Below are 17127 nucleotides of genomic sequence, written 5' to 3' on the forward strand. Positions count from 1 at the left end.
TGCAGCCAAGTGTGTGTGTTTGTGTGTAAATTGAACACGAGGATGCATAACGTCCAATTTAAACGGGACGTTCTTGACTTCATAGGGATCTGCAAGTTGTCAAGCGCTGCGTACAAGTGTGCAAACTCTTTACATAAATACATTTGAAATAATGAATAAAACTTCAGATATGTGGAGCGATGTTAGCGTAGCTTGCTTGTGTGCTTGTGTGTCAGTCCACACATGCAGAGGAACAGAGTGTGTGTGTGTGTGTGTGTGTGTGTGTGTGTGTGTGTGTGTGTGTGTGTGTGTGTACTTCCAAGACAACAACAGTGAATGTCTGTGGAGGATTCAGGACTGGCCCTCCTGCCTCTGTGTTCCGATCACATGTGGGTTGAACTGGGTGATGATGATGGTGATGTCGTCGCGGTACATGCGAGCCAGTTCCTCGGGCAGCGACAGCATTTTGGAGAGCCTCTCGTGGTCGATGGTGCCAAACTCGTTGTTGCCCACCGCGTGGCGAATCAGGTGGGTCGCCGAGTTCTGGTCCTCAAAGGCGGAGGAGGCGCGCGCCTTCCTCTCCTCCAGCAGGCCCTGCATCTGTCCCAGCGTGACCCGGTAGCCGCCCACCTTCAGAGGCTGGCGCTGGTGCACTCCCGTCAGAAACTCCCCGACGATTCGAACCACTTCCTGTCTGTGGAGCGTCTCCCAGAGGCCGTCAGAGCCAATCACCTGTCAATCACAAACTTAATCTTTAACTTGATTTGAATGCTGAAAACAGGCAACAATGTTAAAATCCAGAGAAAATCACTGTTGTGTGTTGTCTTGTTTTATCTCTCACTTGATTCTGGAGTGAAACCACAAATTTCACGACAGGCTGTGATTTGGTGCGTTTTCTTTTCATTTACACACCCCTAGTGGTTTAACTGAGACACTGCACATGTAAGTGAAAAGACCAAGGGCCATTTATCAGTCCCTGGTTGTATTAAATATAATGTATAATAGATGTGCAGGAAAGGTAAAAATGAGTCTCAGCTTCAGCCTGCTCTTTTTTTTATGTACAGAGTTACTTTATTAGTAAGTATTCATCAAGCAAATTTGTTTGTACGTTTTTTTCTCTCGTCTTTATTGTCAGTTGATTGCACACAATTTTGTTATTTTTACATTGTAAATGAAAATAAACTATCAATTCCACTAATGAATTCTTAATCTATATGTACATTATTATAATATATATTTTAGCCCCGCAACCCTGAGTGCAGGAGGAAGCAGGTATTGAAAATTGATGGATGGATTCTATATTTCAGACTGTAATAAGTTGACTTGACATTCACCACTGAAAAGTGGGAGTGCACATCCCAATAATAATTTTACTGTTGTGGCATTGATTGCGGTCCTGCCACACACACTAAAACAAGTATGTGCCAGTCAGGCGCCTCCACTTCCTCTTTCCTGACGCTTTAAGAAAACTGGCAGTGGCCTCTCACCATGAAACGATCCTGCGGCCGCAGCTTGTGGTGGGTGATCTCGGGCTCGGCGGTGAGGTACGGGGGGGTGTGATAGTTGGGAGGGATGAACTTGGTGTGCTCGTTTTCATGCAGCTGATCGGGCCCAGATTCCAACACTCGCGTCTGCAGATCGATGCTCCACTTGAACTTGACGTCCCCGAACGCACGGAACGGCATGAGGAGGCCGAGCAGCCGGTCCTGAGGTGGGCAGAAGGAGGGAGGCAGGGAGGAAGGGAGGGGGTTATTGATTGATTTATTTCTAGTAAGCTGGACTGCTTCACAGCTAGAAGGTTGTGGGTTCGATTCCGGGCCTGGGACCTTTCTGTGCGGAGTTTGCATGTTCTCCCTGTGTCTGTGTGGGTTCTCTCCGGGTTCTCTGACTTCCTCCCACACTCCAAAAACATGCACGTGAGGCGAACTGGAACCTCTAAATTGTCCGTATGTGTGTATGTGAATGTGAACGGTTGTTTGTCTCTATGTGGCCCTGCGATGAAGTGACCACTTGTCCAGGGTGTCACCCTGCCTTCACCCTATGACAGCTGGGATAGGCTCCAGCAGACCCCCGTGACCCTGAGCTCGGGAAGAAGCGGGTACTGAAAATGTCCACACTGTGCCAAACTCGGGCGGAACGGACCTGTCGTATCACCGTCTTCCTCTCTGAGGGAGGGTGCTCTCCCCGTATGCGAGATACCTCCTCTTCATTCTGGGCGTTGTGGTCGTTGGAGAGCGTGTGCGCGCTGAACGAGCCGTCCTCCTCCTGAACGCCCAGCACGGCCCGGGCGTCTCCTGCATTGGCAATATACCTACACGCAGGAGAGAGACGGACGCCGTTACGATGGCCGACGGAAAATCTGTTCACGCACGTAAACGTGTTCACTCTGCCTACAAGTCGGAGCCGTCCACGTGGGCCACGCACGCCGTCGCTCCGGAGAAGGCCACCCGCAGCACCCAGTAGTGCAGGTAGGCGTTGGGGTCTCCAACCTGCGCAGTGAAGGAACTCAGTCGGTCATCTGATGGGACACTTTGGTTTCAGTTACAGAGGCGACGACACCGGAGCTCGGGTGCAGTCCATAAAAGTTTTAAATTTGGATTCTGACGTTTTTGAACTGCGGCCAAAATTGGAGAGTTTGTATGTAAAATTTACAGCATTTAGAACATTCCAGCCGTGACTGAGAGCACATTAACGATTGGATTTAAACTCTTTTTTCAGTCAGTTATGTCCAGCAAGAATATCAATTATTAATGTTTTTATGTAATCTTTTTTTTCACTATTGGATGTTAACATGATGACACAATTTTTGTTGTCGTTGTAAAAGGTAGTGCTGTAGTCAAGACCGCAGCAACCGAGACCAAAACCTTATCAAGACAAGAGAGTATCAAGACCAAGACAAGACCAAGACTTTATATATCAAAGAAAATAAAACAAATAAGAACAAATAAAGCGTATTTTTTTCAATTCAAGTTTTGCTTCTGCATAAATGGAACAGCAACATTTGTTTTCACTAAGGTATCTTTCAATAATTTGCTAAATTTAGTTTTGCTGCTTTGCCAACCATTTGAAAAAAAAAACAAAACAACAACAACTTTGCTTCATAAAATAAAAATTAACCAGGAATAAGTGGGCTGTGCCACTCTAGGTGTCAAACAGAGCAAAAGAAGGAAGCAGCTGGATTATTTTCTGTTATTATCGTGTTGTTGTAGTGCTGGCTGAGTCTTGACCAGTCTTGATCAAAACTCCGAAGTTCGTCCAGTCCAAGAACGAGACAAGACCCAGTAAAAATGCCTCCTAGTGCGAGACGAGACCAAGACCAATCTCGAGTCACATCACCAGTAAAAGGGTCCAAATGTGGTCATTTTAAAAAAAAAAACAACAAACATTTTTGATCATTTCTGAAAAATTAGTGAAAAAAAGTAAAACTCGAGAGGCTACAATTTCAAATTGAACTAACTGAAAGAAAAAACAAAACAAAACTCCTTCAGTATATTTACTCGTGGGAAGTTCAAGAGGCAGACCAAGCGTGAAAAGTGTTCCATGAAGTCAGCAGAAGGCCCTCACCTGAGCCTCCAGCGAGATGTCATTATCCAGCCTCTTGAACGCATTCAGCAGGGCCTCGCGTGTGTCTGGGACCTCACCAGGGCTGAAGGGAAAACATAAAGAGTCTGAAGCTGAAATCAGAGACTGGCAACGGCACCGTGAGCCTTCTAGACCCTAAATATGTACATCCATACCTGGTGAGGTCAATTAACTCCTGCCAGTAGGTGCGGAGGCTGTTGAAGTAGAGGCTCTGAGCCTCCCTGCTGAAGTAGTCGTTGGGGTGTTTGTGCCACTGCAGGATGGGACTGAGGGCCCTGCCGGCCTCCACCGCTGCCTCCAGCTCACACAGGGTGTCGTGGGGCAGCAGAGACACAGCAATGTAGTAAAACAACCTCTCACTCAGGGCCTGGAGGAGACGAGGGAGCAAAACAACCGACAGATCTGAAATACTGTCAAGAAACCAAGAAAGTCAAGAAAAAATGTCCCTGCATTTCTAGATGCGTATCTTATCTGCCGCTGCACAAAGTACGTTTTTACAACATGACTGCAGTCTATATTGTACGCTGCCCATCTACCCTTTACGGTGAACAAAGTGTAGCAAACATGAGGAATATTAGTTTCTCTTCTGGTTGTTTGTGTTGGGCAGGAGTAAATAAATAACTTATGTTGCAGCTTACAGCCACTAGAAACTAGACCCAGATATGATAAAATGACATATGAGCTAAATTCATTAAAAGTCTCACTACATAACTTCTAATACATTGTTGGAGGATTAATTGATGTCAAAACTGCAGTTTTCACCGAGCAGATCAGTGTTCAGATTTATTGTGTTGCCACTCAAATGAAATGCTGCTACACACTTCTGTCAGATTTTCCAATTTAAAACTCTTCCAAACTGGATTTCATTCTTGTGTTTGCGTTGCAAGCAATGTTACGCTACACTAATAATCAGTCTAGCGAGAGTCGCTGTCACCTAGAGCAAGAAAATCAAATATCACGACCTTCACTAGTGTTTCACCGTGCACCGAGGAAGTGACAGCAACACAGAATGTTCTTCTTATTCTTACTTATTCGTGTATCCAGTAAATGGGTTCAGCAGGGAAAACATCAGTAATTAGAAAAGAGGAAAACTACAAGGACGGTGTTTTAACTTATTTGTGATGCCAGAGGGAAAAAGACGAGGAGTTAGACAAAAAGTGTGATTTTTTTTTGAGAAGATAAACTTTGAGATGAATATTTTTATTGCTATTACACCTCTATTACTGCTACTGATGTAATTAGACCTCTGGGTGTTTCTTGCATTTCTTGGCAAAGAATTTAAAACGCCCCGGGTTAAATGACCTTGAATTGCACCCTTCCTTCTCCTACCTGTGCACAGGCACAGCCGGCATGGCCATCGAACACACCCAGCAGCATTCCTCGTGTCTGCAGGCACGTCGCTGCACTTCGACGGTCTTCTATTGGCGCGTTCGCCGGCAGGTGATTGCTCTCGAAACCCAGCACCGATGACAGATTCTTGCCATCAAATTCAGGCACCTGCAAAGTCAAAACTTTAGACTTAAAAAAACTTAAGTGGCAGGCGCGGAAAGAGTGAATTATTTTCATTGCACAAACGAGCGTACGGACCTTGAAGCTGTACTCGTTGGCCTTCAGGATGGAGTTGACCTGCGGGGGTGTGAGGATGTAGCTCTGGAGGGGCGGGGTGGAGTGGTAACTTCTCGCCTGGAGGTGGCGTGGCCAGCCGCGGGAGGAGGACCACCGCGAGGTGGAATGGTGCTGCTGGCACGGTAACAGACTGCAGGCCAGCAGCTTGGCGCGAGGCAGGCACCTGAGCAGCTGAGACGTCACAGGCATGGCTGGAGGTGAGCTGCAGGCACAAAGACAGGCATCATTACTCTGATGTGAGCAAACACGCGGCCGTGGAGGGAAGAGCTGAAAACAGATGTTATCGGGGGGCACAAATCTAAAGGGAACAAAGTGTGAAGCTGGTCACTATTGAGCAAACAAGGCCGGAACAGACAGGCTGCGCAGTGACGCTCCAGAGCTGGATGTGATGACGAGAGCAGGGGAAAACAAATGAGATCATGGAAAAGCCAAAATGCAAGTTTGTGTGTCTAGTCTGTGTGTGTAAAAAAACACTGGGCTATTCACTTCCAATTCTATGAGATCAGTGTGTGAAACAAATTGACCATTGAATTGACTATTTCGTTGTGAAGAAACTGGATCTCTGCCAGGTGGCACCACATCATTGGGCGCTCGGGATGGTCGAGCTTTTGCATTAAACAGTTTATACCAATATTTAAAACAAACAAACAAAAAAAACAACCAATAATGAGCCTCTATGCCCATGCATTGTTTGTCTTTTAAACACTGTTAAGTATACGGGTATTACACAGGATAACATGTATAAAAAGTTGAAAGCAGGTAAATTTAAAAATGATTTTTTTTTTATTTATTTTTTTTAAGACAGTTGGCCACTAATTCTGCTGCTGGTGTAACTGGAGTTATCATCCCAGTCTAATTAAGAACACAGGACTGGTACTACTCAGCTATAGGACCTTTGACAGGCTACTGAAGAGTATTTTACGAGGAAGCAAGTGCATTAAAATGTCACTGCCAATTAATTTATTGGCACTTGAAATGGAATCTTCCAGGTATGAGGAAGAAGAAAAAATCCAACAAGCCGGCCAGGAGCTCTGCCTTGGCCTGTGTGCAGTAATGACAATGACATGTCACAGTCTCACCGGCTTGGCCTGCTAGTTGAACCAGTTTACCACAGACCGGGTGCCTATCAACACACTGCAGCAGCAGGAGCTGCAGTGAAGCAACAGCTTCCCTCTGCCCTGCTGAGGTCACACGGGACAGCGAGCTCTGCTTAAAATAACCCCAGCAAGAATTCAGCCCTGACATTTAGATCCTGAGACATCTCAGGTCGCGACCTGGTGAACTGGATGCTCGATGCGTATTCACCCCTACAAAACCCCAGTGGAATCTCTTCTTCTCACCGCTTCAATGAAGCAAACCAGAGAAGCCACTCTGCGGCCAAATCTCCTGGGATCCGTCCGGATCTGAGGAAGGAGGAAGAGGAGGGGGACACTGGTGTTGTAGTCATGACCGCAGCAAGTGAGACCGAGACATTTCTAAGACCAGAGAGTTTCGAGGTCAAGACAAGACCAAGACTTTCTATATCAAAGACAAATAACAACAACGAGTATCTTTTCTAAATTCGAGTTTCCTTCTAAATCGAACAGCAACTCTGGGTGTCACAAACAGAGCGTAAAACAGCATGGATTTTTTCCCCGTTATCTGTCACTGTAGTGTTGGCTGAGTCTTGACTGGTCTTGATCAAAAATCCCGAGTCCGTCCAGCACGAGACTGAGACAAGGCCCAGTAAAAATTCCTCTGACTGAGTTCGAGACAAGACCCTTCAAAAGTGCTCTTGAAAAGGGTCTTGAGACCAATCTCGAGTACGACAACGCGAGTGGACACATTTCGACACAACACTGTTAACGTGTGGGTGTGGGTGTGTGAGGATCATAAGTCTTCTTCCAAATTATAAGCCTTGGATGAGTCAGAGAAGAGAGAAACACTCGGAGCCAAAATTCCGTCCCAGAATCACACCGCCGCAAGAAAGTTGGGGATATTCTGAAACGTTTATCGTAAAAAGCTGAACGTTGCTCAATGACCAAAAACAGCGATCAATCATCGCCAAATTTCGTGTGGACATCTCTAGTCATGCCCACTTTCACCTCTCCGAAAAAACCCAAAATGATAACTCCTGTTTTATGCATACTGTCGGCGTTAAGCATGTTCTGTACATTGAGCGCCTATGGAGAGGAAAAGGCTTAACGTGAACACTATCCATAAAATAAGGTTGATCGTTTTGGTTTTTGAATTTAGGTGATGGTTGATGGCTCTTTTTGGTCATTAAGCTACGTCAAGCTTTTTACGTGAGGCGTTTGAGAATGTCCCGAAAGTTGCCATGTTTGTTGTCATTAACTAGCTTCCAGTTGGCGCTTTACTGGCAGCGTTGGAACGTGACTAGTAGCGAGGACAAGGCAAATGACAGTCAGTCAGTGACAGGCTGAGTGAAGGCGAACAGACAAGTGACAAAATATTACTGACAATTCCACGGCGGTTTCTCCCGGTCAACCAGAACGCAGTGACCGACCGTGCTAACAGTCACGGCTAGCTGTGTCTGGCTGAAGTTACGCCCATCAGCCGCCGTCAACCTGGATCATGTCTGGTCGTTGGAGGGCAAAGCGGCCACAGCTTAAAGAAGGGAGCTAAATGAAAGACGGAGAAGCGAAGGATTCTCACCTTAACCGGCGAAAGCGAAGAAGTTATAGTCCTTCATGACAGACAGCAGTGGGAAGCGACCCCTCCGGTCTGTGTCGTTCTGGGGCGCCGCACAAGGAAGCCAAGCGCTAATTGGCTGATCCCCCGACAACCGCGCTGACGTCACACCAGCTGCAAAGGCACGTACGGGAAAAAAAAAAATAATAAAAAAATAAATAAAAAATGAGGCGAGCCAAGTCTTTTATTATCCCGGGCCCATAGACTTGACGTGACAGGGAAGTCAATGTGGGACACGTTAACAGCCGCTCTGCTCCCTGCATCATTTGAAGTTTTTTTTTTTTTTTTTTTTTTTTTTTTAATTATTATTTTGGTATCATACTTTTACATTAAAACACTGAATGCAAGGCAGCTTTATTTAGAAATGAATCACAATGAACTGTGATCTAAATGAATGTGTTTGCACTTTAATAATGAACAGCTATAAAAGTATACTGATGTGATCTTGAAATGTCAAACTAAAGACTACTCTCAATCTAAATATAAGATAAGATAAACTTTATTAATCCCGAAGGAAATTCTCGTGCCAGATAGCTCCAAAGTCACAGAAACAGTGTAAGTATAGCAGCAATAGGGCATCGAATAAAAATAAAAATAAAATAAAATTCTAAAAAGTATTAAAATAAGTGACAGAGTAACAACTGAAACTATAGTGGCACATTACCAGAAGAAATATTGTCCATTATTATTAGTGTTATTATTTATCTAAACTTCCTGTTATGTTACAGGTCAAATTGACCCGTTTTAAAGTTTGAGGATCTAGGAAAAATAGTATTATATATGTATTTTTTCAGTATGAAACTTCTTACTTCTTCTGCTTGCCTTAATTAGTGTAATCAACATTCAATATATGGTTTATATAATATGGTTTATCTCACATATTTGCAACCACCCCCTGCATGTTCATATCACATAGATACTGTTCGCGGGTCAATTTGACCCAGCAGTAAAACTGGAGGAAAAAGGATGTCAGAAATGTCAGACTTTCTTTCTTTGCAACTGTGAGACATATTTCACCCTAATCACACACACACACACACACACACACACACACACACACACACACACACACACACACACACACACACACACACACACACACACACACACTGCTGTTCCTGACAAATGAACATAGCAGGAGGGTAATTTTTCAAAAGTTGAAAAATAAAAAGTAGTTTGGTGCCAAAGTTTTGGCATAATCTTTTAAGGATACTTTATCTTACCATAACGAGGCCTGAGTGGAGTTGTTAGAATATGTTTTTCAGGCATTAAAAATGCCATTGTGACATTATATCAAAGAAATATGGAGATGCAGTTTGTGCTGACGTGATCACAAAACACAGAAACCAAAAACATATCAAAAATCTTTTAATAATTAAAAAAAAAAGATCATATGTACACCAAATATCAGTTGTGGAAAAACTCTACAAATGTTCAAAAAGAGCTGCAATAGTTGTTAAAATTAAAAAACAGTTTTCCTGAAAGTTAAGACAAGTTTGGGAACATCAGTGGCAAACGTCAAGGGCTTTCGCACAAGACCGATTCCTAACAGATGTCAGTGAGTTTTACCGACCAGAAGTGGTTGACAGACACGTATCAGTGGTGCACTCTTGTGCCAATAGGTGCTCAGTCTAGACGAATTGTACATTCATGGCCACTACCAGGCTGGCCAAACACGACTGAGATGATGGCAGGCAGGAAAAATCATATCAGAAATCTGGGATCCACCAGAGTCTTATTGGCGAGGTTCCTCCTTCCCAAGCGGTGACGGATCGAGCGGAATATCTGCACGCAAGACATGAAAAAACACTCGCATGTGGCCCTTTTGATCACAGCAGAAGGTGTGCGTGACAAATACTGACCATTTGCTGCGCGAACGTGAGCACAGATGCGAGCACGAAACTCTGCGATCCGAGGTCGACGACGCAGAAGAACAGCGTGTCAAAGATCAGCAGCGTGGCCTCGTTTCCGTAAAAGAGCACATCGCTGAACGAGTGAGCCTTGTCTGCCAGGAGAAACGCAAACATGTGATACATGCAGGCGCAGGCGGCGTGGGTGCAAACATACAGCAGCGTTGGAGGTCATTACCGTTGTAAAATATGCTTTTTTCTATGGGTTCAAGGAACTCCATTCCTATGACCCTCTCCAGCATCAGCTTGTCCTTCACTATATAGTCCATTTCGGGGTAGGCCTAAGGAGAGGCAGCAACCATATGTAAAAAATTGGGCTCAACATCTAGATAATTTGCAAGCGGTGCAAATGTACAATAATCTGCACCGACATGGTCAATGACTGATCCCAGAAAGTGGTTGATGTTGTGGTAGGCTCTGGTATTCTGGTCAAACTGGTGAGCCGAGCCTGCGTCCATCAGCCGAGACGGCCCATTTCTCTGGAGACACAGTACACAGTGAAAATAAAAGAATGGATTCCTCTTTCTAGTTGGCAATAATTCATAAGGGTGGTTCTCAACTGGTGGAGTCTCAGGACGCCACACGCTTTCAATTATCATGAAGTCGCGACCCAAATTTATTCCACAGCACTTTTTTTTACCTCCACAAAAATAAAAAGGCTGGCCCACTTTTTATGATGCCTAGTGAACAAATTATTGAAATTGTTGAATTGAATTGTGTGTCCTACGAAATAAACGCCCAACATTTTCCATATAAATATATATATATGTATTTAAAAGAAAAGAGAAACTGCCCACAAAGGCACAACCCAATCAAAACAGGGTCGCGACCCACTTTTGAGTCGCTACCCACCAGTTGAGAAACACTGATTTATACGCCCGGGGTGTGGAGGGTGGTACCCTGTAGAACGGCTCCCGTATCCTGTCGTAATGTGAGCGCACATGTGTGGTAAGGGACACCTGAAAGGTCTGAATGTCAGTGTTGGGAAGAAGACCTCTCTGTCCACACAGAGACTCCTGGGACAGGGAAAAGACAGAGGTGATGGAGTGATGCAACTGAATCAAATGAGGAAATTATTCAGCCGTGCCCGTTAAAAGGGCATTTGCTCCCTTACCGCCTCTCTCTTTAGATTGTTGTTCATTTCCTCCATGTTTGTGTCTGCGTGTCCGTGAACGGAACGCCCGTGGATGTAGTAGCCAAAACAGCGGTGAGATAACAGCAGCACGGAGATCTAGAATAAACGTGTACAAGATCTGCTGGTGTAAGATGTTTTTTCCCCCCACACAGAGAAACTGTGAAACATGTCAGTCGCATTTTCACTCACGTTACTGATGGAGCAAAGATCAACAAACTGACAAATTTTGTCTTCCACAAAGTGCTCGTGAAACACAGTGAAGTAAATCACCTGTTGGGGGAGAAAGGGGTTTAAAGAAGTGCTCACAAGCTCACATTTTTTGTAATTTCTTGAGGAGATAAGACAGGAAGTGAAAGAAGCAGAACAGTGGCTGATGTACCTGCAGGCATCCAATGCACAGCCACAGTGTGGCTGCCAGCCCATAGCGCAGAATCAGACTGTAAGAGGGGACGTATGCCTGAGGGGGGCGCTCCAGGTCCGACCAGGGGTCCCTGAGGGAGAGGTTCGAGAACCGCAACACCTGAACGACAGGCAGGGCATCAGCAGGGAAATAGAAGAACATAAACTGGGAAATGTGTTAATCCAAGAGGCACCTCGAGAAAGAAAAGCACAGCCATAATCTGAAAGGTCGGGTTGATTTTGCGGGTGGTCTGGATCTCATTCCATTCGTTGGCCACAAAGTAGGTTCTCCAGATGCTGACTGGTGCAGGGTCCCGCTTCGGATCACCGACGCCTGAAAATGCAGCGACCAGAGCAAAAGGGATTGAAACAGTCAGTCAGGCAGTGACTTCCTGTGTAGTCTGCAACAACGTGAAGCCCTGTATTGTACCAGGTAGATTCCTGCTCCCTTTGTTTCGGGGTCTCTCCCAGTCAATGAGGAAAACATCCACTGACACCTGAAGGATCAGCTTATGGAGAAACTGAACAGCCTGAAATGAAACAGAGGGAAAAAATAAGACATTTAGTGTCCTGTGCCAGCCCTCACTGTCTAGCTTTTAACACCAGAAGTGCTTTTTTTTGCTGCTGAAGTCGCGGCCACACCTTAAGCGCAAAGGCACAGCCGATGTACGTCACAAACTGCTCCTCTTGTACAGGCAGCGGCAACAACACGGACACAAACTGTTGTGCCTACAGAGACAGAAACCAGTCAAACATTAGTACAAGACAGAGTAGGCAGATGGTAATCACAATGACGTGCATTCAGACAGAAATGCTTCAGCCAAGTAGAAAAAGAAGAAAAAAAAGACTTGCCTTAAATGTCTAATGAATGCAGAAAGGAAAAAAGGTAAGAATGAAAAAGGGAGTTGAAAGACCAAACGGAGAGAGTAAAACAGATTAAGGAATATAAAGCAGACAATAGATCGAAACAGAAGAACAGAGGGGCAAAACTATACAAAATTGAACTGGACCAACCTTGTAGAAAATGAGCCAGTAAAGTCCAGTTCCCACGGTGACGATGAAGAAAACATTGGCCAGATCTCCAGCATAGAACAACAAAAACTTCACCATTGTCTAAGATAGACACAGAGGGACACATCAGAATGAATTAAAACACTCTCACACGCAACGTGACTGTTGTGTTCTGATGGGTTTCCAGTTGCGAACCTCTGCATCGATGAGTGGGGAGGCGATTCTCCGCTTCCAGCTGATGGTCTTCAGCAGCGAGTAGAGCACAGCTAAACCCCCCAACACACCCAGAGCCGTCTGGGAGAGAGGAATCGCAGCCAGGAAAGATCAGCATCGGCAGCAACGGACCAGACAGAAATCACATGTGCTCATTTCCTTCTACTCACATCAGTCTTTATGCGGGCCTCGCTCTGATCCATCTCGTACTCCACAGCAAACTTCATCTAGTAGCGGACAAACAAGTTCAATATAAGACCTAAACGAAAGCCTGTTTTTAAGTTTGATAGTCATTTTGATCCTTCATAGGGAATCTAATCAATTAAAAAACTGTCATTGCAGAGACAGATAACAAGTGTTTAATGTCGCAATGACATTTAAAGGCCCACTGTGTCATGGATCACCTGGCACGAAATACAGTGGCAAAATACGTATTAAAGTTTTCGGTTCAAGCAACTAAAAATAAATTGAAAGTGAAGGTTTCCTTTAGCTTCACACCGACTGTAGAAAGATAAAAGTGTGGGTTTGATGTATTTGACTCACAGACACAGTTTGCGTGTTGGCGTCTGTGATGAGGACGTCTCTGTAGGTCACAGACATCAGAGGGGCGAAAACCTTTCCTTCCTGGGTGCGTGGAACCAGCTGGAATCTGAAAAAACAAACGAAATATAAAACATTGTTAATCAAAAGAAAGTATTTTTTTTTGTTGCTTTATTTCAATCTCTTTTTCAAATAAATAACAGTACTTAGAGAGGGCACCTTATTTTCACACTGCTGGCCACACGGATGACTTTGGGCAGGGAACTTAGACTCTTTTCTCTGCCACTGAGCGTGTCGATGAGAAACATGCGCCGAGACAGGTACCAGTCCTGCATGCTCTCTGACAATTTAGAAAAATACATGTTTTTATTTAATGTAATGTAACACTGCAGACTTTTATTATAGCTTTACACACACATACACATATCACTGGATAAATACCCACCTTGGTTTACAAACCGGCCATTGTACTGCTGATTATAAACAAGCGTAGGTAGAGGAAGAAGTTTTTTGTCTTTTTCTCCTCCCAGATCCATAAAGACATCATAGAACAGCGGCTCAGGGTAGGATTCCAACACCTTTGCCACTGACAGATCACACTACACACACACTGTAGGTGTAAGCAGTTTGCAACATCTACTCAAGATCAACAAGCTAACAAACCACACAAAATAACTCACACTTTGTTGGTAGGCAGTTCCAAAGCTGAAGGCCGTTGCTTGTTTGGCTTTTGTTTCCGGGCAAAGCTAAAAGAGATAATTAGATATAATGTAAATTGTAAATAACAGTTTGTAATTATTGGATAGTAGTAAAATTAACCAGAATTGTGTTAAGCATTTACTCAAGCAAGCGCTTAAAAAAATCATTTGCAGGTGACTTCAGCTTCTGAGAAAATGCTCAAGCTGATGAAGAAACTGTTTTACATTACAAGTCAAAATACCTGGAGATTTTGTCCTCCCACTTGTTCCCATCTGAGGAATTCACCTTTGACATTGTAGACAGCAGCGATCAGCTTGATTTCAGTGTTCTACAGATTGCCAGAAAAAAAAGTAGTTTAACGACTGGGTTAGAACAGTAGTTTGAATACATTAAGGATGATGCCGCTTCAGTTACTCACTTTGCTTTTTCCTCTGAAACTGAAACGAATGGGAGCAGGCTCTGTCTGAAGCACACGATTGGCTAGTCCTGGTTCATCCCCATAGTAAAGCCAGGGCAGGTTGCCCCTCCTTTAGACACACAGAGCAATCAGAAAGTGTACTGCCCCCTATAGGCCACACAGGTTTGCAGAACTAGTGAAAGAAATCAAAGACGGCACAATTAATGCACATATGCGGTGGAAATGCTAATTACCAATAAGAAATATCTTGAGTGGAGCTCAAAGCAGCTCTCGATCGGAAGATGCTGTTAAAGAGCCCACAGGCATCGGTGGAAAGACTGCTTAAGGAGTGCATGTTCATCACACACATGTTGCCGAGAGCCTGGCACGCAGTCAAGTTTGAGAAGACCTGTCACCAAAAAAAAGAAAAAAGAAAAACAGGGTCATGCAACTGTAACATGCTTTTAGGAAAAATATGTCCACACATATGTTTACTTTTGTTCAATGGCAGGAAGGAATTTCTACAAAAAATGAACTTCAACACAGCAAAGAGAGGTTATTTTAATCAGATTTTGCTCAAATAAAAAATAAAATAGAAAAATCTAAATTACAAAACAGGCTGCTGATGAGGAGTACAGGTTTTTCACAAACCAGGCGGACTGGACACTGAACTTCTGCAAAAAAATAAAAAATAAATAAGAGAGAAGAAAACAGAAATGAGAATAACTTGAATAAATGAAACAGAAACTCTTAGCAAATAAAGAGGGAAACGTACCAATTGTGCAAAGCTGACACTTGGATTCACATTGGTAGAGAGACCTCCTGGAGGGAAACATAATCCTCCTGCCTAGAGAAGATAATAATAACAACTTCATACAAAGTCATACAACCCTGAACTCATGATACGTGTCATTGTGTAGTCTGCTTATGAATGATGTGTCTGAAACAAATCTGATGTTCGAGGTGAGGCAGAGCTCACCAGAATATTGGGAGGGTTACAAACACAGGAAGAGTTTGTGAAGGTCGCCTGGCATCGCTCACACCTGAAAGACAACATTGGAGCGGTTGGATAATCCAGAACCACATCACATTGTCTGTACATGTTGGAACCTGTATCCCAGAGCGCAAAGCAAAGACAAAATATCCATCCATCCATCTATCCACTTTCTACCACAGCTACCAAGTTGCTGGAGTCTATTTCAAGTGGAGCACAAAACTAATCTCAAGAAATTCTTCAATGCAACAATGATCCTCTCACTGTTTCAAGCACTAGGCACCATATGTATATATCCTCAAGTGGAGGTAAAATAGACATACAGTACATTGGTGTCTTTGAAATATTGAACTGAAACCTACCTGTCACTGTTGCTGTTAGCTACAGATAATGCAGGAGCACTTCCTTGACATGTTTCACACCTTGCCTCTGGCAAGAGGTGTCCACTGAGATCTCTCTCAACTGAAGGAGACAAGAGATACAGGTCACACATAACATATCAATTTATAGTATTCCAGCATTTTGTTTATTTAATAGCAATAAGCTACCCCCCCCCTTTTTTTTTTTCAAAAACCTAATAACCTATTGAACATTTATTTATTCAGTTAGTTTATGTCATATGCATCCTTGAACAAGTCTTTTTCCTGATGACTTGATGACCCACCCAGGATTTGCCCTTCTGGACAGCGGCACTTTCCTTCATCACTGAGACCACCGGGACAGCGAATACAGCCAAACCCATCTAAAGTGACACCCTGAAAACATCAACAAAACACATTCGCACCAAGTAAGAAGAACAGTGTCGATAAAGTACGGTGAAATGTGGCGTGAAACGCAAGAAAGAAGGCTGAACATAAATTGCACACACAGGGCTGTTGGTAGGACACTGTTGACAGGTAATGGACGCCTTATCAGTGAGGACAGTTTGGTAGCCAGTTTTGCAAACGCAGCTCAGTCCTGCAAAGGGAAGAGAATACATTCAATACTATTTGCACTTTCCACATTCAGGACAAATTCATTTACCGACGCAGTATTTCTGTGACGCACAAAAATGCAATTCCTGACACAGTGCTTGTACTGAAAATTCCCGTGCGTTTTGGAGACTAATCATGACTCCAAGTCTCGATTACCCTCCTGTCTGTCTGACTGTATGTCTGTCTGTGGGCGGTTGCACACAGTGTCGTTTTCATTCGCAGTAAATGCCCGTGGGAGGTGGCCTGAGCTCATTAAGAATGTTTCGCTAGCACCGTGCATGATCGATCACTGAGCCAACGGCTGATGATACCCAACCAACCCCGTCTTTAAAGTAGACTGTACGCAAGACTTCCACTCTGTTAAACTTCCCCTTCTTAAAAACTGAAACGATCCATTTTGTGTCTGTGTGATAGCCTAAAATCACAACACACGCTATTATTATGACTTGCATGCACTGACCTGTTGTGCTTTGACGCTGATCTGCACCGCACCTCACACACGAGAGACTCGAGATGTCGAAAAATTCTTCAACGCTACAATCTGAAGGGGCTTTAAACGGAAAGACAAACTGCTGGCACCGAGTGGAATCTATATAAAGTAGAAGGAACACAGTTACAGACAGTTTGCTGCTGTGGCTAACAAATCGTAGCGTCCCCGTCGCCATGGTAAACAACGGTTCCCTTGATTTACCCATGAGCCTGTGCGCCATACGTGATGGCGTCACAAGAACCGAGTTACGACGTGATTGTAAAAAATTAACTCAACTTAAGACGACAAAGACTGCTCAAATGAGTCACTCATCAGCCGTTGTTTGGTTTAATTACTTTAATTATGACAGAACTTAACATGTTTTTGTATTTTGTGCAGCGTTCTTTTTAAAATTCGAATGTTTTATTTTATCATATGGAATTGATGTCAACAAGAGTTACAATGATTACTTGTAAAGTAATGCAGATATAAAATAAACCCTCCATCT

General features: G+C 43.9%; 2 protein-coding genes across 3 annotated transcripts in view; both read right to left on the bottom strand.

The window, feature by feature from the left end:
* pdp1 (pyruvate dehydrogenase phosphatase catalytic subunit 1) overlaps nucleotides 1–7977 on the bottom strand; it is a 9327-nt gene extending 1350 nt beyond the window's left edge. The window contains exons 1-10 of one of the 2 annotated variants that reach the window (XM_076012532.1): nucleotides 7843–7925; nucleotides 6528–6590; nucleotides 5149–5389; nucleotides 4891–5058; nucleotides 3717–3928; nucleotides 3544–3625; nucleotides 2374–2468; nucleotides 2122–2290; nucleotides 1467–1685; nucleotides 1–711 (exon numbers count right to left, since the gene is read on the bottom strand). The exon at nucleotides 1–711 is cut by the window's left edge and continues 1350 nt beyond it. In XM_076012532.1, coding sequence (XP_075868647.1) covers nucleotides 331–711; nucleotides 1467–1685; nucleotides 2122–2290; nucleotides 2374–2468; nucleotides 3544–3625; nucleotides 3717–3928; nucleotides 4891–5058; nucleotides 5149–5376 — 1554 coding nt within the window. In that variant the 5' untranslated portion in view covers nucleotides 5377–5389; nucleotides 6528–6590; nucleotides 7843–7925 and the 3' untranslated portion in view covers nucleotides 1–330. Of the gene's footprint in view, nucleotides 712–1466; nucleotides 1686–2121; nucleotides 2291–2373; nucleotides 2469–3543; nucleotides 3626–3716; nucleotides 3929–4890; nucleotides 5059–5148; nucleotides 5390–6527; nucleotides 6591–7842 lie in introns of both variants that reach the window. The other variant, XM_076012531.1, reaches the window with a different exon arrangement.
* Nucleotides 7978–9229: 1252 nt separating this feature from the next.
* Nucleotides 9230–16865, bottom strand: tmem67 (transmembrane protein 67). Its single transcript, XM_076012526.1, has 28 exons — nucleotides 16611–16865; nucleotides 16045–16133; nucleotides 15841–15931; nucleotides 15539–15638; nucleotides 15162–15225; nucleotides 14958–15029; nucleotides 14794–14856; nucleotides 14437–14591; nucleotides 14204–14312; nucleotides 14027–14113; nucleotides 13767–13832; nucleotides 13532–13685; nucleotides 13306–13426; nucleotides 13090–13195; nucleotides 12717–12773; nucleotides 12529–12627; nucleotides 12337–12435; nucleotides 11965–12051; nucleotides 11753–11852; nucleotides 11517–11656; nucleotides 11303–11443; nucleotides 11113–11193; nucleotides 10903–11019; nucleotides 10688–10804; nucleotides 10160–10267; nucleotides 9967–10069; nucleotides 9741–9883; nucleotides 9230–9663 (listed from the first exon to the last, which is right to left on the bottom strand). The coding sequence occupies exons 1-28, from the start codon at nucleotides 16858–16860 to the stop codon at nucleotides 9583–9585; spliced, it is 3000 nt and encodes a 999-aa protein (XP_075868641.1). The 5' UTR covers nucleotides 16861–16865; the 3' UTR covers nucleotides 9230–9582.
* Nucleotides 16866–17127: the final 262 nt, after the last annotated feature.

This window comes from Nelusetta ayraudi, unplaced genomic scaffold (assembly GCF_046127955.1).
Source record: "Nelusetta ayraudi isolate G7.1 ecotype Tasmania unplaced genomic scaffold, CSIRO-AGI_Nayr_v1 ptg000136l, whole genome shotgun sequence".
Taxonomy (NCBI): domain Eukaryota; kingdom Metazoa; phylum Chordata; class Actinopteri; order Tetraodontiformes; family Monacanthidae; genus Nelusetta; species Nelusetta ayraudi.

What these genes read in the sequence shown, in the direction of transcription:
- tmem67 (XM_076012526.1), bottom strand. Translation starts at nt 16,860, where the DNA reads ATGGCGCACAGGCTCATGGGTAAATCAAGGGAACCGTTGTTTACCATG. An exon ending in GCCAGCAGTGTGAAAATAAG is followed by an intron (nt 13,196 to 13,305) that starts GTGCCCTCTCTA and finishes TTGTTTTTTCAG; the next exon opens with ATTCCAGCTGGTTCCACGCA. An exon ending in TGGGATCAGTCATTGACCAT is followed by an intron (nt 10,070 to 10,159) that starts GTCGGTGCAGAT and finishes GCCTCTCCTTAG; the next exon opens with GCCTACCCCGAAATGGACTA.